This window comes from Melitaea cinxia, chromosome 20 (assembly GCF_905220565.1).
Source record: "Melitaea cinxia chromosome 20, ilMelCinx1.1, whole genome shotgun sequence".
NCBI lineage: Eukaryota > Metazoa > Arthropoda > Insecta > Lepidoptera > Nymphalidae > Melitaea > Melitaea cinxia.
The window spans coordinates 2,492,936-2,520,650 of record NC_059413.1 but is presented as its reverse complement, the minus strand read 5'-3'; the positions used below and the strand labels follow the sequence as shown (position 1 = coordinate 2,520,650).

The following is a 27,715-nucleotide window of genomic DNA, read 5'->3' as shown; positions in this document are numbered from 1 at the left end:
TTTAGGTCTATGGTGAAATTAATTAAGGTCGATGGTGATTAATTGATGTAAATATCTATCGCGAATATTGTATAAGCGAATAGATAGGGAGGGGAAGGGCATTAAGGTTGCAGGGTGTTTATTTTTTTTTTTAATATTAAAAACTCGAGCATTCAACGTAAAATAAATACACGTGGATAACTCATGACAATCCCCTCCCCCTCCTTGTGATATTTCGTGATTATTCCCGAACCTTTCTAACGTGAATAATGGTCGACCTCTAATGTTAAAAAAAGCCATATGAGAACAGTTAGGGCCTGTTTTACCAGTAAAACAGATAATTAACACGTTAATAATATATCTCAAATATTAACTTATCTCTATAAAATAATAGACCAATACAAATCAGTTATTATGACATTCCTAAACGAAAATTAATAATGAATGAAATAATAAATGTATTTAAATTATACATTAGCTGCAACAATGAACATTATTAATGTTCCAAGAACAGCTGATATGGGGGGAGTGAGGTGGGGGCGGAGTTGATTTTTCCACTTACTTCCAGTAGTAAAACTATCATAACAAGATAATTGGTTGCTCTCAAACGAAAAAAAAAACGACATAAATTAGTAGGAGAAATCCCCCTTTTTTTAAGTCGGTTAAAAATGTACAGTTAAAATACAACTCATTCGGTTCTAAATATTATTAATAAACGTTTTTGCTAAACACATAATTCTTTTTTTTTTTCATATAAAGGACCCCCACCCTTTTAAGAAACTGGCAACCCTCATAACAGCTGAAGTTATCAATACATTTAAATACTCATAAATAACTGTTAAGTTAAAAAGAAACTTGATTTTAACATTAATGTGTATACATTTACACATGAAAAGTGTTTCAGTATTGTAAAGTACAGAAACAATATTTTAGCCACTCGTAAAACGAGTCTTCCTCTACTGTAAATATTAAATAAAATGTACTTATGTATTTTTATCATAAAGTTTTTTTATCTGTAAATGTTCTCTCTCTGTTCAAAGTAAAATAAAATATAAAAATTTTCACCAAACGATTTTGAAAAAAAAAATCTATTTTGATGTGTATAGAATACTTAAACTTTGCCTAATTTAGATATAATTTCTATAGTAGCTCTCTTACACTAAGATAATTACAACTTATTTTTAAATATTTTTTTTAAGTAAATTGCACTTAAATATATCACCTAATTACACTATGATAATTATTAACTCACTTCTCTTGCTTATTCTCTTCTTCAACGGATCCTCAATTTCATATTAAATATTCGAATAAGTACAATGTGTGGTTCTCTCTAAAAAAATTTGATTATATCATTCTCACAATGAAATAAGTCCTTATTTTATTGCTATCACTGAAACAAACTTTGCACTTTTAACTTGGGCATATATTGAGGCTCTTCCTTTATGACTTTTACCTGAAAAGTAAGAAGATCCATAGTTGTATAATGTTTATAACGCGTTCTTAATCTGATAAGCTTACGTTTAAATCATGACAGTCAACAGTCTCCTGCATTACAAGTGTTCTAAAATAAATGTACAAATACTCTAAGAGATAATATTCTGTAAGAGATAATAATCTACTATAAAATTATTTAAACTCATCGGGACATTTTTTTTTTTTTATATCACTAGGTCGGCAAACAAGTGTACGGCTCACCTGGTGGTAAGAGATTACCGTAGCTTATAGACGCCTGCAACACCAGAAGCATCGCAAGCGCGTTGCCGACCCAATCCCCAATCCCCCCAGGAGCTCTGGTCACCTTACTCACCAACAGGAACACAACACTGCTTGAAAACAGTATTATTTAGCTGTGATCTTCTGTAAGGTCGAGGTACTTCCCCAGTCGGGCCGCTCCATATTTTGAGCAGGAAATTCCTGCTGTGCCCTAACTCAGTTCAACGTAAAAAATAATTTTTAATACTTCAATTACTTTTAGCCTGGTAGAATTTTTTCAGCCAACACGTTCGCGATTCGTTTTTTTTTTTTTAATGAGTATTTCTCTGTAAACTAGGCAACTCACAATCTCACGCCGATATTATATGAAAAATATATTTCATTTTATAATTGGTTTAAAAAAAAAAACATAATCAAATAATTTTCCGCTCTCCATCGTAAATTATCCAATAAAGTTTACAATAACGTTTATTACATCGAAAACGTTTTTATAATGCTCAAACAACAGTCTCCTGCATGCCACAGAACAGTTCTCTGGCGAAAAAGGTGTTAATCTCACAACTATTTCACTCATTAATAAACGGACTCAATATCTTTTATACAAATGTTCATTTCTACGTAGAGCTACGTTAGCTTTTTAAATTTGTCCAATGATAATAATTTAAAAAATTAAACCTATGAATATAAAATAGTGTATGTATGTGTGAAATTCACACACGAAATTGAAACTTATGAAAAGCCGTGGGATGGTAAGCCGAGTCGAGATCGAGTTTCGAATCACAACGATTTTAGTTACACTTCAAAAAACTAACCAGGTCCCAGGGGACTGTTTGTTGAGACGAAAATAGGCTTAACATTAACCAGTTTTCAGAGAAATGCCCCAATATGCTTAATTTGATATAAAATAATTCTTATCCATAAAACAAATGGGTGAACATCGCGTCTAGTTCGAATCTTAGACTAATCGATATACATAATAATATAACAGCTATGAACTGACAGACATGTTTATTTTTCTGTCAACTAATATTACCCTTACATGGGTAACGGCCATTTATCGAGTGTGCGAAAGTTTTTAAGTAATTTCGGTAAAATTTATTATACATGACATGTATAATGTATATGTTGTATAACGTAACAATTATCTTACTTCGTCGTAATCCGAGTTGCTGAGCTCCAGGGGGTCTTTCATCATCTGAAACAATGAAGTTTTTATAGAAGCAGTATTATTTAATGTATTCATTATTATTTAACGTGCGTGCGTGCGTGCGTGAGTACTTGCGTACGTGTGCGAGTGCTTGTGCGTGTGCGTGTGAGTGTGCGTGTGCGTGTGAGTGTGCGTGTGCGTGTGTTCTATAATTTAGGTTATTTCTTCCGAAACTGCTATTTTTGCATGCACCTTTGACGTCTGTATAACACCTTAAATTTCCATGCTTCTGCCTATATACGACCCTGTGTAAAAAATCTCATAAACAAATAAAACATCGACAAATGCAGACCATCGATCATCCATCATGCCATAGATCTCATAGCCATGCATGCGGTTTAGTAGATTTTTATATTGGGGAGTAATTTTACAATTATTCCAATAAATTTAGAGTTAGGTCAACTTTCATTGAGTTTGATTCACCTCATGAAACAGCCCTCATATGTCATCTCTCATTTAACTATATACTGTACAGTCAATTGTGATTAACTGTGCCGTTTTATCTCAGACAAGTGACAGATTGTTTATAATTATTTAGCCTTTAAAGAGTTCCTTGCTTATTATATATTGCGTTGGCGGTCGCGAGTTCGATCCCCGCATATGGCAAACATTTATATTGGCTATACAGAAGTTTGCTGTGGTCTGAGTGTTTGTGTTTGTGTATTGTGTGTTTTCGGACAGGTGTAAATTCTAGTGGAGGCCACAGTGCGATCGTGTACTCATTTTATTTTAGCAAATATAATTTCACTTGTATATCCTCGTTTACTGTATATCAGCAGAAATTCGGGTGCAACACCTAAGCGATGAAAACGAATTAGGAGCAGTGGTGGTACCTTGGGCGGGCGGCCGCGGCGCGGCGGCGGCTGGTGCGCGGTCAGCACGCGCAGCTGGTGCGCGCGCAGCAGGTGCTCCGTGTGCTCGCGCGCCGACTGCAGCCGCGCGCCGCACGACGAGAACACGCACGACACGCCCCACTCTGCGCACCACACACACACACTGAGAAAGCGCACGACACGCCCCACTCTGCGCACCACCCACCGTCACTGAGAACGCGCACGACACGCCCCACTCTGCGCACCACACACACCGTCACTGAGAACGCGCACGACACGTCCCACTCTGCGCACCACACACACCGTCACTGAGAACGCGCACGACACGCCCCACTCTGCGCACCACACACACACACACATCGTCACTGAGAACGCGAACAACACGCCCCACTCTGCACACGACACGCCCCACTCTGCACACGACACGCCCCACTCTGCACACGACACGCCCCACTCTGCACACGACACGCCCCACTCTGCACACGACACGCCCCACTCTGCACACGACACGCCCCTCTCTGCGCACCACACAAACATGCATCGTCACTGAGAAGGCGCACGACACGCCCCATTCTGCGCACCACACACACATACATACTCACATGCGAAGTTGGATTTAGAACAGTTTGGCACGAATTTTGGCGAGAGAGTCTGGTAGATGGGAGGGTGGGGTCTCTCTTACTCCTCCATACTACTCGCAATGCATGATAATGCACCATTCTTGAAAAAAAAAAAGAAATCCCATAAACCAAAAGCTCGATGTTAGACCATTATCGGTATGTTTTCTTTCCCAGACATTTACGGGTTTCTTTTTTTTTCACGAATGCTGCATTACCTTGTAATGTGAGTGGTATGAGTGGGTTGAGCCCCCCCCCCCCCCCCCTCCTCGCCCTCGCCTTAAATTCGCGGCAAGCGATTGTAAGCGCCAGCCAGCCGCGGCTGCCGCACGCCACTCACTGTGCTCGTCGCGCTCGGCGGGCTCGGGCGCGTGCCGCTGCACGTGCAGCCGCAGCAGGCGCTCGCTGGGCAGGCTGGCGGCGCACTGCGGGCACGCGTGCCGCGCGCTCCGCGCCGGGCTCTTGATGTCGTGCGCTTCTCTTCTGTGGACAAGCACACTGTCGACAAAAACTTCTACATACATCATCATTACAGCCTATACAGTCCACTGCTTGACATAGGCCTCCACAAGTTCACGCCAAAAATAACGTGAACTCATGCGCGTTGCCCATAGTCACCACGCTGGGCAGGCGGGCTGGTGACCGCAGGGCTGGCTTTGTCGCACCGAAGACGCTGCTGCCCGTCTTCGGCCTGTGTATTTCAAAGCCAGCAGTTGGATGGCTATCCCGCCACCGGTCGGCTTTTTAAGTTCCCAGGTGGTAGCGGAACTGTGTTATCCTTTAGTCGCCTCTTACGACACCCACGGAAGGGGGTATATACTATACATAAAAAACCCTAAAATAACTAAGGCTGCTTGACCCTAAACGTAACCTAATATAAAAATATAAATCGTGCATGTAAAACACACCTGTGTGTGTACATGTGATTCCTCTGTGAAAACCTTTCTCCACAGACGGTGCAGTCATAGGAGTGCTCCATGTGCCGCCCCGTCATGTGTCGCTTGCGATGTTGATTTAAATTTGTAACCTGAAACACAATATATATGGTGTTCTAAAATATATTTATTGTCGTCAAATACATTTTTTGTTTAGGAAATAAAAAAACATGAATCACAGTTATTATGTACAGGAACTCAATAATCGGAGAAATTACAGTTAAGTGACAACAAACTTAACGCCGGCAATCGCGGGGTCGATTCACTTCTGATCCCTTTCTAATACTTCTTTTTCGCTTGAGGCAAATATTTGTTCAATACACATTTCTTTATAATCTTGTGTTGTATATTGTATATGTCCGGATCTCCTTGACAGCAGGTTTACTGGCAACTGGGATTACATACCATCCCATAAATCAAAATCAAATATATCAATATTTTATTTAAGATTAATAAATTAATAGTAATTAATGTAGATTCTGCAGAGAAAAATCGAAAAGGAACTCCCGACTCTAAAAAAATTACCTTTTATGACTTTAGACATATCTTACAAATCTCAATCTCAATCAATCTTTGCAAATCTTGGATAAACAAAATCAAAAATTGACCATTCAAACATTGAGAATAACCAAACTCACCTGAGCATAGGCCTTATCACAACCAGGCTCCGGACACACAAATGGCCTTTCTCCAGTGTGAAGGCGTACATGATTGTTTAAGTTTGTGACCTGCGAAATAATAACAAATTATTAACTTGCCATTATTTTAATATTAATATTATTGACACTGCTCTTGAACCTGTGTAAACGCCTTGCCGCACTCCTGACATTTGTACGGACGCTCGTTCGTGTGTATACGAAGGTGAGCCCTCAAATTGTTTGATTGAGAGAATGCTGTTGACAAAGTTGGATACATTTTTAAATAATTTACAAATATCACAACTCATTAGTAATATTATAATCCTTAATATACTCATACTACATGAACCTTTCAAAGGTAGAGGAGAAAGGTTGAGTTAGGTCAAAGGTAAAAAGCTATATTTAAACCTATATTTAACTGTACCATTACAACGTTCATTGCTTTCTAACATCATGCAGTAAAATGCCTTATTAATAAAGACAAATATCATTAGAATTAATTTGTAAAATATTACTCAAGTACGGTGGCTATGTTCCTAAATAGAGTTCTGATAGGTATCTGACATATAATCGTGTGTTGACTGGACCTTCTTAAAAACTCACTCATCAACCAATGTCTGGTTCTGTTAACAAGTATAGTTTACAAGTACAGTAAAACTTAACTGTTAACTGTTAACTCTAAGCATCACTGTCCAGCGTTCCTGTTTCACACGATTTCACTATGAAAATATTTTTTATACAACAGTTCTTATGTTATTTAAGGTGTAAACTCTAAAAATTATTTATTTTATAATTAATTTTTAATTTAATATTAATGAAAAGGATTAGTTTTACACATAGCCTGTGAAAGTTTACAATAAACGAAATAAAATACCTTTATTACAATAAGTGCAGACGAAGCGCCTCTCGGCGCGGTGGTTACGCATATGATTTTGAAGCTGCATTGCCTGCTGGAATGATTTATTGCATACTTTACAGTAAAAACTTCCATCGCTGTCCTAGAAATAAAAAATAAATAAAAAATTACATTTAAAAATATATTATTAATATATGAGTAATTAAATTTTATTTAAAATTATAATAAACTAGCTGACCCGGCGAACTTCGTATCGCCTAACACAAACTTTATCGTATGGTATTAAAGTTCAAATTGACTTTTAAGTATTATCACAAATCTTTTGTACGGGAGTATAGAAAAGTGTTGTTTTTAGACTTTTTCAGGAAATTTTAAATTTTTTGTTTTTGAAATTTTCTCTCCGTAAGAACCATCCTCGTACTTCAAGGAATATTTTAAAAAAAGAATTAGCGAAATCGGTCCAACCTTCTCGAGTTTTGCACTTAGCAACACATTCAGCGACTCATTTTTATATTATAGATAAATATTTAAATATATTAGTCATTGCTAATATAAAATATTTTTAATATTGTATATATTTTAAACTAGCTGACCCGGCGAACTTCGTATCGCCTAACAGTCGATTCTTTAATTTTATAATTTTTTTTTTTTTTTAGAATTTTTCTCTCCGTAAGAACCATCCTCGTACTTCAAGGGATATTTAAAAAAAAGAATTAGCGAAATCGATCCAACCGTTCTCGAGTTTTGCGCTTAGCAACACATTCAGCGACTCATTTTTATATTATAGATGTTTGCATATATCACATGCAATAAGGATGGCTATATTAAGAATTAAGATGCATTTCTACTAATAAAGATTGGATCATAATGCACCAACTTAATATATTGTGAATATGTGATGTCTAAAAAAATTTCCGAATCTCTCCAGAGACCCACTACAGTTCTTAATTTTATTTTAAACATTAAACAAAAATTCAAAACTTTTGAGAAAGTTGTATATTTTAACTTTTCTTTAATTACTAAGTTTATAATGAATAAATTTATTAACATGCAATAAGAAATATATTGAGTTTTATTTCACTTTTCTTACGTTTTTGTAGGCTCAAACTGATATTGATATAAATAATGTTTTTTTTTTTTAAATAAAAAAGTATATCTTTTTAAAATTTATTTAATAGCATAAGATATGACATCAGTCTGGTGTAACGGGTGTGCTGTAAACGGCCCTTGGAATGGATATTCGTATTTGAACAAATCGATGGCTCCTAAGTATACTGAGTCAACTAACAATTTTTGACTATTTCATTTTTTTAAGATATTAATAACATTTACTTCATTTCCTATCTACCTATGTAACAAAAAAATAAAGTTATTAGAAGTAGAGTTGACTCAGTATACTTAGGAGCCATCGAAATATTTGTTTCCACTCTGGGCGTCTGTCCTTGTGCTTGTTCCCACCATGACTCGAAGAGTACATTCAGCTGTCAGTCTTGGCTTTTATCATAAACACTCAATAAAAATCATTACTAGCTGTAAATATCCTAGATAGTATATATCAGCCAGCCCACAATAGAGTAGCATGTTGGATTAAGTTCTAAGCCTTCTCCTATGTGGAGAAAGAGACTTATCCCTAGCAGTGGGATGTTGGTTCAATCAATTCACCAAGATATTACTACATAATGAACTTTAAGAACCAGTTAATAAAACAAACATACCTCTTCTTTAGTTAAAGACAGCGATTTCTCTGTTTCATCAAGATTATTATCATCTAATGTAACTTCTGGGACAAGGGGTTGACATTTAAAGCAAGCGTACACCCCATCCTTACCAGTCTCAAATAGAGGCTAAAAATAAAGAAGTATAAAAATTAAGCAAACCACTCAGAACTCATTTCTCAGAAAAATTCATTTTATCTGAAGTATTTTTACTTTTAATGTTTTTGTTTTTTTTAAATAAAATGTTAATTTATTTAATTTGCATAAAAATGTAATAAACGTTTTAAATTAGTTGAAAAAAATATGTAATCCAAAATTGTAGATTATTACAATCGACCATTCGGAATCGTAAACAATAAAACCGGCTTTTGATATTCGTTCTAATGTAAACAATAAAACTATTTACCACACTGTAAAGATAAAATATCGGAACGGAAAGCTAGCGTTCGATATTGTAAAAAAGGAAAAAAAATAAACACAATGTTTTTTACCGCACAGAGCCAGACGTAAAAAAAAACAGAACGACGGTCGAGAGCAGTAAAAAAAAATAACGCGGGCAGGTTTCGAATGCAGGTTTTTTATTAAACTGCACGAAGGTGTTACATTTTTAGACATTACAGAAAATAAAAACAAGAGCTAGTCACATATAAGTAACTTATATATAAAATATTTTGAAATCATGTCTCAGATGTTATTTTTGTAAGAATCTCCAAAAACAACAATAAAAAAAACACAGCGAATATTTCAAAACAAGCGTTCCTATAAGAAAGAATTTGTACTTACGACAGTGGGTTTTAAACAAATTCCACATTTGTCCATTACGTTTGATGTATTTTTCCGATCCGTTAAAATAATAACACAAATTCTAAAAATATTAGTATTTTTCTCATTATACGACAGCTAGTCAGTGAAAAGTCAAGTAGAAGCGGGGTGGGGCACAGTGGGGCAGGCTTCTGACATAGATAACATTCAATGTCAAATAAAGGCCAGTATTAACTATCGAGGTGATACCGTGATAAGTAAATAGTGCGCATAATTCAAATAATTGGGAAGAAGGTTTTACCTTTTATTTATTTTTTTATTGCTATAACAAAAGGTTTAATATAAATAAGGAAAAATTTCATCATTTATGTTACGCGATAAATAGTGTAGACAAAACCTTAATGTTTAAATTAAATGTCATTATTACGTGATGACATTGACAATTCATTGAAAAATATGTATTTTTTCCTTCGTCTTTTTCAATTTACTGATTTTCAGTTTTGATATTTCTGTCGCAATAATTATTTTACACGAGTTTATTTAAAATTTTGTGTTTATTAAAATATTTTATTATTAATTACTATGTGATTGACAAAAGTATCAGATTTAATTATTATTTTCAACCTTGCTACTTGTACTTGGTTAAAATTAATACAAAAATAATATAAAACCGTAAACAATGTCTGATAAACCAGTAGTAGCAAGTGGCAATCAGCCTATTGTGAAAATAGGACACTACACGTTAGGAGTCACTTTAGGGGTAGGGACATTCGGTAAAGTAAAAATAGGAGAACATCAATTAACAAAGCACAAGGTCGCAGTTAAAATTCTCAATCGTCAGAAAATTAAATCACTAGATGTCGTCGGGAAAATCAGGCGAGAAATACAGAATCTTAAGCTTTTTAGACATCCACATATCATTAAACTGTACCAGGTATGTTTATTTACTATCATGCCTTCTTAGATAAACTATATTTGACAAGCTCATGGATGCAGTTTACAGTTACCCTACTTTCTGCTCCAAGGGTGGGTTCAATTCCGTTGTGGTTTCATAATTCATCGATCCGACCTTGTGGTTGTGGGCTTCATTAATCTCTCTTAGGAACCAGATCATGACTGTACATTAATTATATTTGTAATTAAAATTATATTATATTTATTCGTGAACTTTGAATTACAGGTGATATCCACACCAACAGATATATTTATGATAATGGAATATGTTTCTGGCGGTGAATTGTTCGATTACATAGTTAAAAGGGGCAAGCTTCAAGAACACGAGGCTAGACGTTTCTTCCAGCAGATCATATCCGGCGTGGACTATTGCCACAGGCACATGATCGTTCACAGAGACTTAAAGCCCGAAAATCTTCTGCTGGATCAAAACATGCATGTTAAAATAGCAGACTTTGGTTTATCCAACATGATGATGGATGGTGAATTTTTGAGGACATCTTGTGGGTCACCAAATTATGCTGCTCCTGAGGTACCTTCATGTTAAATTCTATAGTGAAAACTAAATAGTAAAACTTGTATTTAGATTTAATTAAAATTAAAACAAATTATCACTTTTAAAACCTTATTTTTCAATTTAGATAGAGCAACAGGAACATACGTTACTAGTGTCGATTGGTTTACAAACGTTTATTCAGTTTTACATTGTTATAATTTTATTCTTTGATTTAAGTTTTTAATAGTAATGATTTTTTGAAGGTCATATCTGGGAAACTATATGCCGGTCCTGAAGTCGACGTTTGGTCATGCGGGGTCATTCTTTATGCCCTTCTCTGCGGAACACTGCCCTTTGACGATGAGCATGTACCAACACTGTTCAGAAAAATCAAGTCGGGAATATTTCCAATACCAGAGTACTTAAATAAAAGTGTCGTAAGCCTTTTATGCAACATGTTACAAGTTGATCCAATGAAGAGAGCGACTATTGAAGATGTCAAAAAACATGAGTGGTTCCAGAAAGATCTACCCGGTTATTTGTTCCCGTCTCCCGTGGAGCAGGTGGTAATCACAATTATTGAGTTCTACTAACTGCACTATTTGAATTAGATAGTAAACTATGGTAACTAATATACATAACCATATTCTCGGTATGCCTGTCTATTTTATTTTTCTAACAATATTCCAAAATACAAAGATTATCTTCTAGAAAAATTGTGACTGCATGTCTCTAAAGACTAAATACATATATTGGAATGAAACATTTTTGCTTTTTTTGTGATGAAGTGTCTTGCAAGGTTATGTGGTTATTGAAGATTTGAAATGTCAAATACATGTTCACTACTACTTCACTGTACTGTCTGAATCAGATCATGTGGATGTACTCATGTAGTTTCCATATAAAAACAATTTCTTATTCCTGAACGATTATTTTGTAAACACAGTACTTTGTGAGATTATTAAAGATACATTTAATCGCCTATTAACATACTTTTTAAGCATAAATAATTATTTCCATAAACATATATTTCGTAAGATGAAATTGTGTGATACAGGACAGCAGTGTGATAGACACGGAAGCGATAGCGGAGGTGTGCGACAAGTTCGGTGTTCGCGAGAATGAGGTCCACAATGCGCTGCTGAGCGGAGACCCTCACGACCAGCTCGCCATCGCGTACCACCTCATCATAGACAACAAGAGGATTGCAGACGAAGCCGCTAAAGCAGAAATCAAAGATTTTTATGTGGCTAGTGAGTTCTTTAGTAAAAAAGTCTTATTTCCTGTAAACTCCTAGATTTCATCAGAATTTTTTTTAAGTTATATGAGCGCTCTATGCTATGTGTATGTATTGACAAGTGTATTTTACTGAATGAACCTCAGTAGAAGTGTCGGATCGCAACCTTTATTTTGCTTTACATTGTGTTTGCAGTTGTTTTAGGGGTGTGTCACACCCTGCATCACCACAGCCCCATTGGCACAAATACATGTATATGTCGTATACCTAGCTCTCGCTTTAAAGTAGTGAGAAAAGTTAGACCACTCGCATAACATTGTAATTAAAATGAAATGAACATGGATCGTCAGGTAGCTCGCCGCCGGCCATCGCGGACAGCGCGCGGCCGCACCCCGAGCGCATCGCGCCGCTGCGGGACAAGGGCGCGCCCGCCGCGCAGCCCGCGCACGACAAGCAGAAGGGCACGCCCGTCAAGCGGTCAGTGGTAGTAAGTAGCGATAAGTAGAGTCGGGTGCGGGTCTGTGTCGCACCCGAGCGCATCGCGCCGCTGCGGGACAAGGGCGCGCCCGCCGCGCAGCCCGCGCACGACAAGCAGAAGGGCACGCCCGTCAAGCGGTCAGTGGTAGTAAGTAGCGATAAGTAGAGTCGGGTGCGGGGGCGGGTCTGTGTCGCACCCGAGCGCATCGCGCCGCTGCGGGACGAGGGCGCGCCCGCCGCGCTACAACTTAACCTTACAGACCTTGGAAGCTGCCGAAGTGCTGTTTGCGCTGGAACGTATTTTTTTATTCATATTAAAAAAAAAATTATTTATTACTAGCCGATCCGTGCCCACTTCGTTGGGCGTTAATTATTATTATATTAACCAAATAACATACTTTAAAGAACAAATTTTATAGCACTTAAATAAATAATATGTTGCTCCAACGCCATCTATCAAAAATTGAGAAAACGTCGTCGATAGACTAAAATAAGACTAAATTAATAACGTCGAAAGACTAATAAATTGTTTTCTAATAGCGATAGATGGCTCGAGTTTATTTACCATTCTCATAATATATTTTAATCTTTTTCTTATTTACTGAATTTTTTGTTCAATTACAATAAAATATAGCCTATGTCACTCCTGAATAGTGTAGCTTTCGGTTAGTGAAAGAATTTTCATGATCGGATCAGTATTTGCGAAGATTACACCCCACATACAAAGAAAGTAAACTTTACCTCTTTATAAAATTAGTATAGATTTTTATTTTTATCGCTATCACAATTTGCATTTCACTTGATTTATTTGTTTTTTGTACTTCAAACAGATAACAAAACAAAACTACAATATAATAATATAATTTGCAGGGCTAAGTGGCACTTAGGAATTAGATCTCAGAGCAAGCCTAACGACATCATGTTGGAAGTGTTTCGCGCGATGAAGGCGCTCGACTACGAGTGGAAAGTTATCAACCCTTATCACGTCAGGTATGTAAATACTGTTAAAGTTTTGTTTTACTACTTATGCCTCCCGCTCTTACTACTAAAAGTAAATTGTGTGTTTCGTATCTCCTGCTGTCTACGTACAGTTTAACTGCAAGCGTTTGAGTAGTTTTTACTCAAGAGTAGTAAAAAACAGTTATACATATTTCAAATTTCTAATGTCACTGTCAATATATTAATTCATGTTTTTTTTTTTAAATTGTTTAAGAACCAAATCTATTCATTTCAAATTATCTTAGATAATTCTATTCAAACATTTAATATAACATTTTAATCAGGATATATCCTGCTCAAAATCTGGAGCAGCCCGTCTAGGGAAGTGCTGTCCTCAATAAACATTTAGCAACACACACACACACTTCAGCCTATCGCAGTCCACTGTTGGATATAGGCCTCCAAAAGTTCGCGCCGAAAAATGGCGTGAACTGGCACCAACCCGACCTGCAACTGGTCAACAACCCACCTGCCCAGCGTGGTCGCTGGGCAAGTGGGTTGGTGACCGCAGTACTGGCTTTTTCGCGCCGAAGACGCTGCTGCCTGTCTTCGGCCTGTGTAGTTCAAAGCCAGCAGTTGATTGGTTATCCCGCCATCGGTCGGCTTTTTACGACACCCACGGGAAGAGAGAGGGTATATTCTTTACGGCCGTAACCACGCAGCACAACATTTAACAAAATAACCACGAAAGATTGATTATTATATATAAAGATTGATATTATTTATAAAAAAGAAAGATTGATTATGAACAAACGTAGACTATAATGCTAAATATAAAATAAAATAGTCTGTAATAAATATCATACTCATTCCAGAGTTCGCACGTTGAACAAAATGACGCAAAAGCACATCAAGATGTCACTGCAGCTGTACCAGGTCGACTACAAGTCGTACTTGCTGGACTTTAAGTCGCTGTCCGGAGAAAAGGAGGACTCAGAGGAGGAACCGTCTCCCCTCACCCCCTCCCCAGTCCCCTTACCCCCAGTGCCCATCCCAACCCAGCCGCAAGGCCACCACACCATGGAGTTCTTTGAAATGTGTGCAGCGCTCATTATTCAACTCGCTCGGTAATATTCTAGAACTTCTAGCCTATGATAGATTTCTAGAAGTGACAACAAGTAACATCCAAAGTACCCTTCGGTCTTGATAATTATTGCAATATAGTTAATTTTGAAATATACTTTGTTTTATGTAAATTGTGTAAATTATTTTGTTTTGTGTATTTTGAGTAAATTATTTTTGGAGAATCACTTGTGATGTTGTCATTAATGTTTAATCAATATCCAAGTGCAATTTCATTGGAAGTATATTGTAAGCTTAATCTCTTACAGAAGTATTGTAGCAATTCCAAATTAGGTTTCTTTATTAGTTATGTATATATGTGACATAGTTTCAATTGAATAAAATCTTGACTTGAAACAATAACGGAAATTGTCCTAGATATTATTATTGTACTTTATTGTAACAAAAAAAAAAATTTTTAGACAAGTTTGTAATTGTAAAAAAAATAACTCATAAATAGTAATATATTTTGTTAAATATAAAAAAGTTGACTATAATAAAATAAAGATAATAATTTGTAGACTTCGCTTTACTAATAGTAATACATAACTTAATTATTATTAATAATTTATTTCAATAATGAAAATAACCTGCCCCAGAGTATTGTATGAAACGTTTAATAATGTATTAATATACATGTAAATAGAACAAAATGAGAGCTGATGTCAGTGTCGTCACCAAAGAAAATAAGAAAGTGCCTTTGTATGTAAGATATATTCCAGTAGTGTGTCCTTTATTTTCGACCTTAATTTCAATTAATAAAAACAACTTTTGACCTTATATAATACAAAATTGTCGCCTTTTTATAATTATTATATGTATTGACATTGAAATTGTGGAAATTAAATTTATTTAAAAATGTTTCGCTCGCTTTTATATGGGCGACAGTGTGTTATAAGTATAACTAAAAAATATTAAAATTGGGTCTGAAAATAGTTATCAAATTTTAATTTCTTTAACATTATTTTTAGATGATTTTATTGAAGATCGGAATTAATTTCATTCCTTTCAAGCCAAGTCTAATATAAAGTAAATATCTAAAAAATCATAAGTTTGTTCCTATTATACTAAATAGCCTATAACAAATGAATTTGTGTGACGTAGACTCAATCGTGACGTTGATATCCAGTAGGATAGTCATTACATCTGTCAAATTACACAGTATGATAATTCATACACAAATTTAATATTTTTTTGTCACTATAAAATGACTGCTTATGTATCAGTGAGGTAATTTCAGTAGAGACTATGGGTGTACCTAGAACTTTGTTAATGTGGGGCAAAAAAAAAAGTTTGTTAATAGGTCGATAAGTAGGAGAAAATTAATTATTTTCACTAGCTACACTACTTCAATAATAATAGCTAGAGGTTTTGACTCAATCTATTTAAATCTAAAATATCAATTATTTACTAAAGCTTCGAGTCAGGGTGAGGCAAATGCCCCCACCTTGTCTCACCGTGGGAACGACAATTCTTGTTCTTAATCAAATTACAGCAGTCACTTTCTGTATAAAGCAATAATTTTAAATTTTCCCAAGGTGTCGGTTATCGTAAAATAAAATGTAGCTTTAATGTCATTGAACGTAGCGTAGCTTCAAGATTATAAGGAAAAATAAATTATTTAGATCGCGTAACGTAGTTTTATTTCATTATTTTTATACAAAGAAAAAAACAAACAGAATACTGCAAATTATTTAAGATCTATTTTTATTAATCGTACTAAGAAATTTTTTGGACATTTCTAGAAACGTATGAGCTAGAGTTGCAATAAATATTTTCTATTAATGACATATTAAACGTAACGACTTCGACTGGCGAGCTCCGCGGGGTGCAGAGGGTTCGTTCGCGGTGCCATCACGCAGCGGTTGGCGGTGACGTCACGACGCGGTGGGCGGTGACGTCACGGCGCGGTGGGCGGTGATGTCACGGCGTTGTTGGCGGTGACGTCACGGGGCGATGACGTCACGCCGCGGTGGGCGCCACGGGCGCGTCCTCGTCGGGCTTGCTCTCCAGCGAGAAGGGCGGGATGCGGCAGTCGAACGTGTACCCGTCCTCGCGCTCCATTCTGAACGTTCCCCTTTCAAGAAGATAATGTACTTTTTAATCATATTTGACTTTGCGACCACATAGACATACTTAACAAAAAAAAATTTTTTTGTTTTCTTTTTCTTGACAAGAAAAATTTTGAAAACAATTTAATTTATACTTTATCCCGTTTTTATAATTACGACACAAATTATTAAAATCGATTAAAGTTAAAAAATAAATAAATTGCTATTTTCATTATTTCAAAATTGTAAACTAAACGAAAATTTTCAAATAATTATCAAACATTGGGAAATTCTCTTTTTAACCGACTTCCAAAAAAGGAGGAGGTTCTCAATTCGACTGTTTTTTGTTTTTTTTTTTATGTATGTTACATCAGAACTTTTGACCGGGTAGACCGATTTCGACAACAGGAAACCAGGACCTGATGATGGGATCCCAGAGAAATCGAGGGAAACTCTCGAAAAGCCCCATAACTTTTTACTGGGTGTACCGATTTTGATAATTATTAATTTAATCGAAAGCTGATGTTTATCATGTGGTCACAGATAAATTTTATCGAGATCAGATAACTACTTTTTGAGTAATCTTTAATAACGCGTAGTTACTTGACTATTTTTTCGTCGACCACGTTGTATTAGTCGTCGATGTAATTGAAGTCGGTTTTTTCTTCGTTTGCGAGCAAACACAATTATGCGCGCACGTACCACATGTGTCCGCTGGGCGCCTGCAGGCTGACGTGGCTGCTGTACTGGAAGGCGGGCGCGGGCGGCGCCAGCAGCGGCTCCTGCCCCACCACGCCCCGCCCCCGGACGGTCTCCAGCGTGCCGCTCAGCGAGAAGATGCGCCAGTGCCGCTCGCGCAGCTGCACCGCCTGCGCGCCCAGGTTCTCCAGCCGGATGCAGTAGCGCCACTGGCACCGAATCAATCGATACAGCCGTTCGATTACCACGTGACGAAAATTTTAATAGGGGGTCAAATACGTTGAATATTACGGAATACACTTTTGAACCTTTTTGATTCCTAGGGAGGGGGGGGGGGGGGGGGGGGGGGAATTGTTCGAGACGCGTGTAACGTTCTTTTGAATCTTCTATTTCGCGCTCGAAACGTTAAAACGTATGACTATATTTACCTAGAGCTATGTTGCTCAAAGTATTGGTGGCTTAGAGCCCTTTTACTTTTGTTTTAATAAAGATTTTCTTAAGTAACAGTTGATTTCCTACGATGTAAATGGGTTTTGTTCGAGACAAATTGTGTTATGTAATGGACTATACTTGGACGTTCTTCAAAAATTTGAAAACTCGAGAACGATTGGAATAATTGGTCTGAATTTCTTCGTAGAAGTTTTTTATGACGTGAAAAATTAAGTAAAACATGCAGAAAACGTAACGACTATATAAACTTCACACACATTTCCCAAGACAACAACAACGTCTAGCGAATCAAGTGTAAATATGTATATCTTATTAAAAACATCCAGTAGGAAGACGCGAGTACAAAAATGATAAATGTCGCGAATACCTCTATTTTCCAGGATAAATACAATTTCAAATACATATAAACATAAGTGAGAGATTTCAAAAAAAAATAGAAGAACCGAATAGAAGTTTTATTTAACCTACTATCTATACGTATTTTTTTTTTATTACAGTGGTGACAAACAAGCTTACCTATGGTTTGCCGAATGGCAAGCGGATACCGTAGCCTATGGACGCCTGCATCGCCAGATGTATTGCAGGCACGTTGCCGACCCTACCTCCAATCCTCCCTAGGAGCTCTGACCACCCTACTCACCACAGGAACGTAACACTACTTGATGCTAATAATACTGCTACTATGAGGTTTAGGGTCCTGCCTCAATAATATGGAACGGAACCACTAATTACCAAAAAATTAACTAAAGTAACATACATAAACAGCCTAAAAAATTTAATTATTTCTCTGTGTTACTATTAATTTTAAAATAAACGATCACTACCCAATACACGGCCGAGTTCTGTGACTCGCGACTGCCCATGTAGAACGGTATGACGGTAACTCGGACGCCCTCTGTCGTCTCGCGGTGAACATCACTTAACTCTAACCACGGATGATTTTTCTTCTGCCAAGCGCGAAGCGTCTCTTGCGCTACGAAGGGTGGATCTAAAAAAAAGTGAAAAACCACATCATGTATAACATCAGCCTATCGCAGTCCACTGCTGGACATAGGCCTCCACAAGTTCACGCCACAAATTCCGTGAACTCATGAGTTTTGCCCATAGTCACCACGCTGGGCAGGCGGGTTGGTGACCGCAGGGCTGGCTTTGTCATACCGAAGACGCTGCTGCCCGTCTTCGGCCTGTGTATTTCAAAGCCAGTAGTTGGATGGCTATCCCGCCATCGGTCGGCTTTTTAAGTTCCAAGGTGGTAGTGGAACTGTGTTATCCCTTAGTCGCCTCTTACGACACCCACGGGAAGAGAGGGGTGGCTATATTCGTTACGGCCGTAACCACACAGCATATTATATAATCTATACAAATAAAAAATGAATCGTTAAACGGACCGATTCTAGCTGATTTTATTTCTAAGATTTCCTAATACTCTGTAAACGGTTCTTATGGAACAAAAAAATAGAAAAAAAAAATGCACAGAAAATTTCAGAAAATATTAGGATTATGTGAACAGCGTGAATTTCACAGACCAGTACAACATACAGTACAACATAATATAACATATAATGTTGGATCAGCTAGTATATAAATATAAATAAAACAAAACTGTGTAGATAGATATGTACTTGGTTAATGAGAATAATTTAAAAGTTATTCTCAAGTCATCTGCATATTAAAAATTTTAGAACAATGATGCTTTTAATAAGGGATTCTGTAAAGGGCGGCGAAAGAAAAATTAATCTATATTTACAACAATGGACAACTTAAAAAAAACAGAGGTGAACCGAAATATATTCCGAATATTTCCCGTGACTTATTTGAACTAATGCTATTACTGAATCTTAAAATACATCACTAAGTATTTAAGTATTGGAACCACTTTCAAACCAAGTGTAATATAAATTAAATTCCTTAAAGTAAAAAAAAAGTATAAATTTGTCCCTATTAAAAAAAAAACTATTATTCTAAATAAGTTTTGTTCCAAATGTCACAAGTTTTACAATGACTTCTTGCATTTGTTTCGAGAGAAAAAATTACCTTTATCCGGATTATGCATAAGGAACTTATCGAAGAGCTCATGCTGCAGAGGTACCCTCTCTACTGAAGTATAGGGAATGATGTCATCATGTGCTACATAGTCGAGGCCAGGTATAGCATACAAACTGCGACTAGATTCTTGGTTGCCTAAGAAAGTCACCGCTTCTGTCTGCGCTCTCTGAAATATTGCTTGATATCAAAAATAACATTAATAAATAAAAACCATTTATTAAGGAATTTGAGACTAAACCAAATTTTAACTTATTTAATTAATATTTATATATATATATATTTATTTTTGTTATTACATATATATTACTCCAATCAGTATTTTTAAAATATATTCTAATGAAGTAATTAATAAAATAAATAATTATTTATTTTAAAGGCGACACAATTTCGTATTTATTTGATATGATAAAAGAATATATTAAAATTGAAAGCAGCATGTTCATAGTATGTAATAATCATGTATATATTCTGAATATTTAAATATATGTAAATGCAACAATAAAAGTAATAATTATAAGAATATTTCACTAAACATAATATTAAATCGTCATTAATAAACAACATACATTTCAAAGTACATAACGAAGTAAAAAGAAATATTAACAATAAGTTTTTAAACATTTTAAATTATTCATTTATTTTACTTAAATGTAGTTAAGTTATAATTACACACATTTATTTATAAGTGAATTCATTCATCTCTTAATTTAGTAATACATATTTATTTAAGTTTTATATATCAGTAACAAGGAACTATTCTTACATAGCTACAGAAGCACAAACATGCATTTTTTTATAATATTGATTAGTTTCTAAACGAATTCATTGTAAATCTGTTAAAGATTCACATGTATAGCAATTATTAAATTATGTGCAATTTATTGTCAAAGTATTGAGAAACTTAGTAAAATGATATAATGAAATGAACTTCAAGGTGAATGATACAATTCAATATGTCATACATATTTTAATTAATTAAAATAATAATTATTTTATATGTATGTATTATTATTATTTTTTTTATATGTATGTATTAGGGATGTTATGGATCTCTGTCACTGTAACTGTACTATTACCAAATCTGATATCGAAGCTTTGGACTTCGAAAGGGGATCAGAGTTTAAATATGAAATGATGTTATTTCCCCCCAGTCATGCAATGCTGTTTATTATTGCCTTCGATTTCTTTAACCAACCCTTAAAACTTTAGTATCGGATACAAACAAATAGTGAATACATCACGTAAATTGTAAAAATATTTAACAAACATATCTTACAAAAAGTAAAAAAAATTGAGCAGAATACAAATTTAATTCTCTCCACTCTATATGATATTGGCGGAATCAACCATGCTCCATTGGTACAACTGAAAGCCAATAAACGTATCAATCAATCAACAAATTGCATTCATTGTCGGTAAAGCTTTAGATTAGGTAAAACCGAATTTCGGGACCGTGGGGGGATGGGGGGGGAGAGGGTGGGGAACGCTACCCCTGGTACCACTGTCACACCTCGGAACAACATGGTTATGGAGATATCCATGGTTAAAGTTTTGAGGTTAGAAGAAGAATTTCGAAAGTTAGAGGAACGCTTGGCTCCGGCGCTGCGGGAAGTGCAGCCCTTCCGCCCTTGCGTGCGAAAGCACGCTCACTCATGCTCCGTTCCGCAGCGGAGGCTGGTCGCCTTCGGCGACCAGCCTCAGCCGCTCCTCTACGCATTCGTTCGCGCGCTTTCGCACGGCGGGCGAGGGCTGCCCTCCCTCCGCGCCTCCGCGGCACAAAAAAAACACTCTAGGGGTAGGACAGACCAAGACCACGTGGACAGTGGGGTGCTCCGATTCGGTTTTGGGTATTTTTCGAATTTCTAAACCTATATTCTAGCACGCAATGTTACTAATTTTATTAGAATATTATGCCTGACGCGTTATTTTGTTTAAAAATGTCGATTTGTCAGTCGTTAAGCGTCAGTTCGTATCGTTTGTTGATTTTGCAATCGAGATCGTTTTTACGTAAATTTGTTCGAAAATAAAATGTGAAAGTTGGTGAATGGAGCATATGAGTGCACTTCCCGCTGCACCGGAGTTAAGGTGGAGTCAGACACGGAGCTCTAAGGTATTGTAATATCTCTGAATCACGTAAAGTTAACCCCAAAACTTCAAACACGATATCTTCGAAACCACGGGGTTTACGCGAAACGCACACTACGGGGGGCTAAAAAACCCACCCTCCCCACCACCCTTTACCCTCCCACCCCCATTTCACCCCACAAATTGGAGGCCACTTAACTAACGAATGACCAATTCTTCTTCTAACCTCAAAACTTTAACCATCGATATCTCCATAACCATGGGGTTCCGAGGTGTGATAGTGGTACCAGGGGTAGCGTTCCCCACCCTCCCCTCCCCCATCCCCCCACGGTCCCGAAATTCGGTTTTACCTAATCTAGATCTTAGCCCAACGTAGATCGACGAAAAAATAGTCAAGTAACTACGCGTTATCAAAGATTACTCAAAAAGTAGTTATCAGATCTCGATAAAATTTAAATATAACCACATGATAAACATCCGCTTTCAATAAAATTAAAAATTATCAAAATCGGTACACCCAGTAAAAAGGTATTGCGGATTTTCGAGTTTCCCTCGATTTCTCTAGGATCTCATCATCAGATCCTGGTTTCCTTATCATGGTACAAAACTAGGGATGTCTCCTTTCCGACAAAAAAAAGAAATATCAAAATTGGCACATCCAGTAGAAAGTTATGCGGTATAATACAACGTAGGTCGAAGAAAAAAGCGTCAAGTAAAAACGCATTATTAGATATAACTCGAAAAGTAGTTGTTAGATCTCAACTAAATTTAAATAGGACCAATTGACACACACCACCTTTCGATTAAAAAAAATTTGTCGAAATCGGTCCACACGGTCAAAAGTTCTGATGTAACATATATTAAAAAAAAAAACAGTTGAATTGAGAACCTCCTCCTTTTTTGGAAGTCGGTTAAAAAGAACATATTTATCTAAAACTGGCACACTATCTAAAATTTCATATCCATAACATCCCCAAGTATTATTCAGATTACGTAGATTACGTGGAACGAACAGAACCACCTGCAAGTTAGTCATCATTATCACATAAACCACAGAAAGCTTTAAAATACACTTTTAATATACCTTTTTTTTCCACTCAGGTCTCATGTCGAAGTGTGTTTGCACAGTCAAAAATATAATAATTTATTTAGCATCACATTAATTATATTGCTATTATATAAAAACAGGTATTATATACAATAAAAATATAAAAATATAATATTATTTAATAACATAATCAATCATATCAAATAAATAATTTGAAATGTAAATCAGTTCATTGGCATCTGCTTTGTATATTAAATACTAATAATTTAAAAATAATTAAATATATTTATTAAAAATAAATTCCCATACAATTATTAAACTACCAGTTCATGTATTGCAACATGTCAATTGCAATAATATCGATATTAGGAGGTATGAAACAAAAATAAAAAAATAATGAAAATCATAAATATGAATTAATTGTCATTTATTTTATTAATTCTTTGACAGAACCATACAATGATGTGACTGGTCTGTCGAAGCATTTGGCAAAGATTAACTGTTTTGATTTGGATTGTCCGAGTTGTGGGTTCGATCCGTACCCTGAGTCTGGGTGTAATATTTTTATAAGTATATGTAGGTAAAATATAAATATACAAGATATACCTATCAGTTGTTAACTAAAACCTTACCTCAACCCTACCTTAGGACAACTATATGTTAAACACGTTTAAGTCAGTAAACAATGTGTGTTATTTATTGAATTAAAAGCTTATTATTAAACTATTAAAAAACTAAGAATAAATATCAAGTAGAATTAATGTAATTTTACTTGTCTCAAGCAAATTATAAAACACTATATAAACACAAATCTGCTAGAAGATACATTACATGCATGTAAATTGCAACTTGTAGCCTTCAAAAGGAACAAGGTAAAGAACTTGACCTTATTTGCTAAATAAAGTCTGTCATTAATTATATTTTTATGTATTATCTTATTCTTGTACACTTCCAAGCTACATTTATTTATATGCAAAAAGCTTAGAGAATCTTGACAGTAGTAAAAAAAATAATTATTTATACATTTAATGTTACAACAGGCATGTTCATTTTATTGATTGATATAAGGATGCCAAAGACACCATAATTCCTTAGATAGACTTGTAGGACATGTTCTATGCTTAGTGAACTTGTGAAGAGTCGCAGTATAAAAGCAGCAAAACTTACTATGTATGGGGCATCTCTGGTGTCTATAAGGACTTGATAGAAGGTATGAGTCCTCCCCTTCACTTCCTTGCCAACATTTGATAGGTTATCTTTCGAAGTGTCTGTAGACCCTGAGGACTCTGTACTCTCCTTTTTATTAGTGGCATCCCGGTCGTACACTCTTGCTAACCATGGAAATAATATAACACCTCTGTATCCAAATACTTTGTGCAAAATCAATTGTCCCGTTTCGTATTTTCCAGATGTTTTGGGTGCTTCTAATTTTCCAACTTCTGCGAGCCTGGAAAATAAAATTAAAAATCTTAGGTTAAGTACGTAATTTATGCAAAATATGAAAAAAAAACATCGAAAAATGTCAAGTACCTGGTGTAGTTAGCTACGTGAGTTAATAGTAATCTAGAGGCTGTCAATCTTAAGGAATTTGTTGGCACAAATCTTAATAATATCTCCATTTTATCATTTTTAATAAATATTTTTTTCGCAGCACTTAAATGTTTTTGGTTTTTGTTTGACAGTGACTTACGCAAAATTGACATTATTGATGACGTAAAAAAATGAAAACATTTGATACTAAAACTGGCCACACAGACGAGTACCCGGTCTTAAAGATATGTCTATTATTGAGCTAGAAATAGTCAGAGTTTTTCACCAAAGTTTCATACGGTTTGTGTCAGCAATTTATCATTACGAAAAAAAACAGAGATTGAAAATTGAGACCGACGAGACTTATGAGGAAAACAAAACGAAAACTTATAATTATACATTATTGTTACGAAGACTTATTATTTATCTGCTTTTGGGGAATATTCCGTAAGTAGGCAACCCCAAACTCAGCATCAAAAGGTTCAAAGTTCAAACTTCATTTTTCTAAATTAGACTTTCAATCACGGTCTTTTCAATTACTCAATTACCTTCTACTTTTCGAATTTTTCAATTGTTTTAATTAAAATATCAAAATGTTAAGTTCTTTATCGAGAAGTTTCAGTTTGTATCAATTATTTTTCTATTTATTACTACATATGGAAATAAATTCCAATTTTAATTGCAGATTGAATTAATCTTAACATTTATATTTCAGTACCATCAACATTACGTAGCTCCAGATGTATAGCTTCTCTCTCGGCTTTACCTGATACGTACCAGATGTTATACAAAACCTGTCGAGATTTTGCAGAGCAGGAACTTAAGCCAAACGCTGCGAAATATGATCGAGACCATTTGTATCCTGGTGACGCTATTAAAAAAATGGGAGAACTTGGTCTCATGGCGATAGCTACCCCGGAGGAGCACGGCGGATCTGGACTGGATTACTTAGCGTATGCTATAGCCTTAGAGGAAATATCCAGAGGATGTGCTTCAGCTGGCGTTATTATGTCAGTGAACAATTCCTTGTACTTGGGCCCTATTAATCATTGGGGCACTGATAAACAGAAGCAGGAGTTCGTCTCACCATTTTGCTCTGGTCTGGTACCTTCTAGAATAAATATAAAATGTTTACTTTGATGTTTGAACATTTATCACATTTGTTTTAATTATAGGTGACACAGTAGGATGTTTTGCATTGTCTGAACCAGGAAATGGTTCAGACGCTGGAGCCGCGTCCACAACAGCTAAACTTCAAGGGGACAAGTGGGTTCTCAATGGCACCAAGTGCTGGATAACTAACGGCTATGAAAGCAAAGCTTCCATAGTATTTGCTACCACTGATAAAAGTCTTAAACACAAAGGTATATCAGCATTTATTGTTCCAAAACCTATAAAAGGATTAGATTTAGGTAAGAAGGAAGACAAACTAGGGATTCGTGGTTCTTCAACATGTTCCCTCATTTTTGAAGACTGTGAGATACCCAAAGAGAATATTTTGGGTGAACCTGGTTTTGGTTTCAAAATTGCTATGATGACGTTGGATGCGGGTAGAATTGGTATTGCATCGCAGGCTTTAGGCATTGCACAGGTAAAGCATTAGTAGCATTTTTTAAATTAAAAAATGTATTTATGTATATGAAATTAAACCTTTTTTAATTTAAAGTTTAATTAATTAAAAAAAAACTAATGTTTTGTAAAAGGTTCTTACACAAAAAAAAATTTAGAGGAAGTGCGTATTGGAAAACAGTTTGATTATTAAGATTTCATACATTTAAAATTTTAAAAAAAAGGACAATATCTGTTGACTGAGCTTGTGTTACTTACTACTTCACAAAATTGTAGGCTTCCCTGGATGTAGCCGTAGAATATGCTTCTAAGAGAATTGCATTTGGGAAACCGATTGTGAAGCTGCAGACGATACAGAACAAGTTAGCCGATATGGCTGTGCAGTTGGAGTCTGCAAGGCTACTTACATGGCGAGCAGCTTGGTTGAAAGATAACAAGAAGCCTTTTACAAAAGAAGCTGCTATGGCTAAGTTAGCAGCCTCTGAGGCAGCTACGTTTTTGTCACACCAGTGTATCCAGGTACTATTTTGTAATTCCTGTAGCATATAGGCCGGCCCCTCCCCCAATTTTAACAGGAGCTGTGATCTTCTGTAAGGTCAAGGTACTTCCCCAGTCGGGCTGCTCCAGATTTTCAGCAGGAGATTTCCTGCCGTGTCCTACATTATTTAACTATCAACATCATGTAACAGTACTTATCTTTTGATTAGTAAATAATATTTTTAAAATATATTACTATTGTTTAATGTTACTATTATTTTTTTGCAAGATAAATATTCTGAATTGCTTTTTATTTATTTATTAATTAAGTGTTGGATTAATATTGCACATTACACATTTGAAATATCATAAGTTTCCTTATAACAATATTCTAACTTAAAGAATTATAGGTACTTATTTATTTTGGGAAACAAACAATAATTACAAACAAATATATAAGAAAAACAATTTAAAAAAATGAAATGTTGCAGATCCTCGGAGGAATGGGCTATGTGTCTGACATGCCAGCTGAAAGACATTACCGTGACGCAAGAATTACTGAGATTTATGAAGGAACATCTGAGATACAGAGGCTTGTTATAGCCGGGCAATTAATTAAAGAGTATGGTGTATAGTTTTTAAATTTATACATATTAGGTATTATACACAATATAGACTGAATATTATGTGGTGTACTCTGGCGACAATTTGTATTCGATCCTATTTGAACTTAGTATAATGAATTTTAATGAGGGTCATCCAGTAATAAGATTATGATTTTTAACAACTTTTAAAGCCCCCTCGTTTTTTTTTTATAATTTTGTAAAATTTGCATATTGATAAAAAATTCTAGGCATTAGGGTTGCATGATGTTCGTTGGTTGTTTTTTTTTTTTTTAGAAACCGCACATTTAACACAAAATAAACACACGATACACAACACAGATATTATCTCAATAAAGCCCTCCCTCCTTGTGATGTTTTTCGCCTCCACCTTTCAAGCCTTACGTGATTAATGGATGACCCAATATTTAAATATTTGTATATGATTGTGGACTGCTACCTCATATGTGGATCTAATTTAAGACATGTAGTCTAATCAATTTTATTACTTATAAATAACTTTTTATGTATTGAAGTGCGACTTGGGACATCGAAGATCCACGGGCACCATTGTTGCGCCATTATTCGGAGAGTATCCCTGACTTCGAAGAGGGCGAGATTAGTGCAGCGCTCGGGCAGCTTAAAAACGGGAGGGCCCCGGGGGATGACGGAGTTCCG

The 27,715-nt window shown here is 35.7% G+C and overlaps 4 protein-coding genes across 5 annotated transcripts; 2 read left to right on the top strand and 2 right to left on the bottom strand.

Moving 5' to 3' along the window:
* Positions 1–1,157: 1,157 nt before the first annotated feature.
* On the bottom strand, positions 1,158–9,424 carry LOC123663629 (zinc finger protein 814-like). The gene is made up of 11 exons (XM_045598298.1): positions 9,277–9,424; positions 8,494–8,622; positions 6,797–6,920; positions 6,083–6,177; positions 5,923–6,012; positions 5,258–5,376; positions 4,690–4,832; positions 3,987–4,250; positions 3,733–3,875; positions 2,843–2,887; positions 1,158–1,432 (listed from the first exon to the last, which is right to left on the bottom strand). Exons 1-11 carry the CDS (start codon positions 9,310–9,312, stop codon positions 1,367–1,369), a joined length of 1,254 nt encoding a protein of 417 aa, XP_045454254.1. The 5' UTR covers positions 9,313–9,424; the 3' UTR covers positions 1,158–1,366.
* Positions 9,425–9,900: 476 nt separating this feature from the next.
* LOC123663722 (5'-AMP-activated protein kinase catalytic subunit alpha-2) lies at positions 9,901–16,111 on the top strand. The gene is made up of 7 exons (XM_045598389.1): positions 9,901–10,189; positions 10,436–10,741; positions 10,969–11,268; positions 11,763–11,958; positions 12,290–12,419; positions 13,290–13,409; positions 14,234–16,111. The coding sequence occupies exons 1-7, from the start codon at positions 9,935–9,937 to the stop codon at positions 14,487–14,489; spliced, it is 1,563 nt and encodes a 520-aa protein (XP_045454345.1). The 5' UTR covers positions 9,901–9,934; the 3' UTR covers positions 14,490–16,111.
* Positions 16,112–16,154: 43 nt separating this feature from the next.
* On the bottom strand, positions 16,155–24,555 carry LOC123663721 (polymerase delta-interacting protein 2). Of its 2 annotated transcripts, XM_045598387.1 has the most exons (7): positions 24,390–24,555; positions 24,027–24,306; positions 22,896–22,940; positions 19,715–19,892; positions 18,505–18,668; positions 17,234–17,439; positions 16,155–16,557 (listed from the first exon to the last, which is right to left on the bottom strand). In XM_045598387.1, exons 1-7 carry the CDS (start codon positions 24,476–24,478, stop codon positions 16,443–16,445), a joined length of 1,077 nt encoding a protein of 358 aa, XP_045454343.1. In that variant the 5' UTR covers positions 24,479–24,555; the 3' UTR covers positions 16,155–16,442. The 2 variants fall into 2 exon arrangements, with proteins under 2 accessions (XP_045454343.1, XP_045454344.1); XM_045598388.1 differs by lacking the exon at positions 22,896–22,940 and having other exon boundaries at positions 24,390–24,554.
* Positions 24,556–25,256: 701 nt separating this feature from the next.
* LOC123663724 (short-chain specific acyl-CoA dehydrogenase, mitochondrial) lies at positions 25,257–27,230 on the top strand. The gene is made up of 4 exons (XM_045598390.1): positions 25,257–25,488; positions 25,565–25,980; positions 26,235–26,477; positions 26,927–27,230. The coding sequence occupies exons 1-4, from the start codon at positions 25,272–25,274 to the stop codon at positions 27,068–27,070; spliced, it is 1,020 nt and encodes a 339-aa protein (XP_045454346.1). The 5' UTR covers positions 25,257–25,271; the 3' UTR covers positions 27,071–27,230.
* Positions 27,231–27,715: the final 485 nt, after the last annotated feature.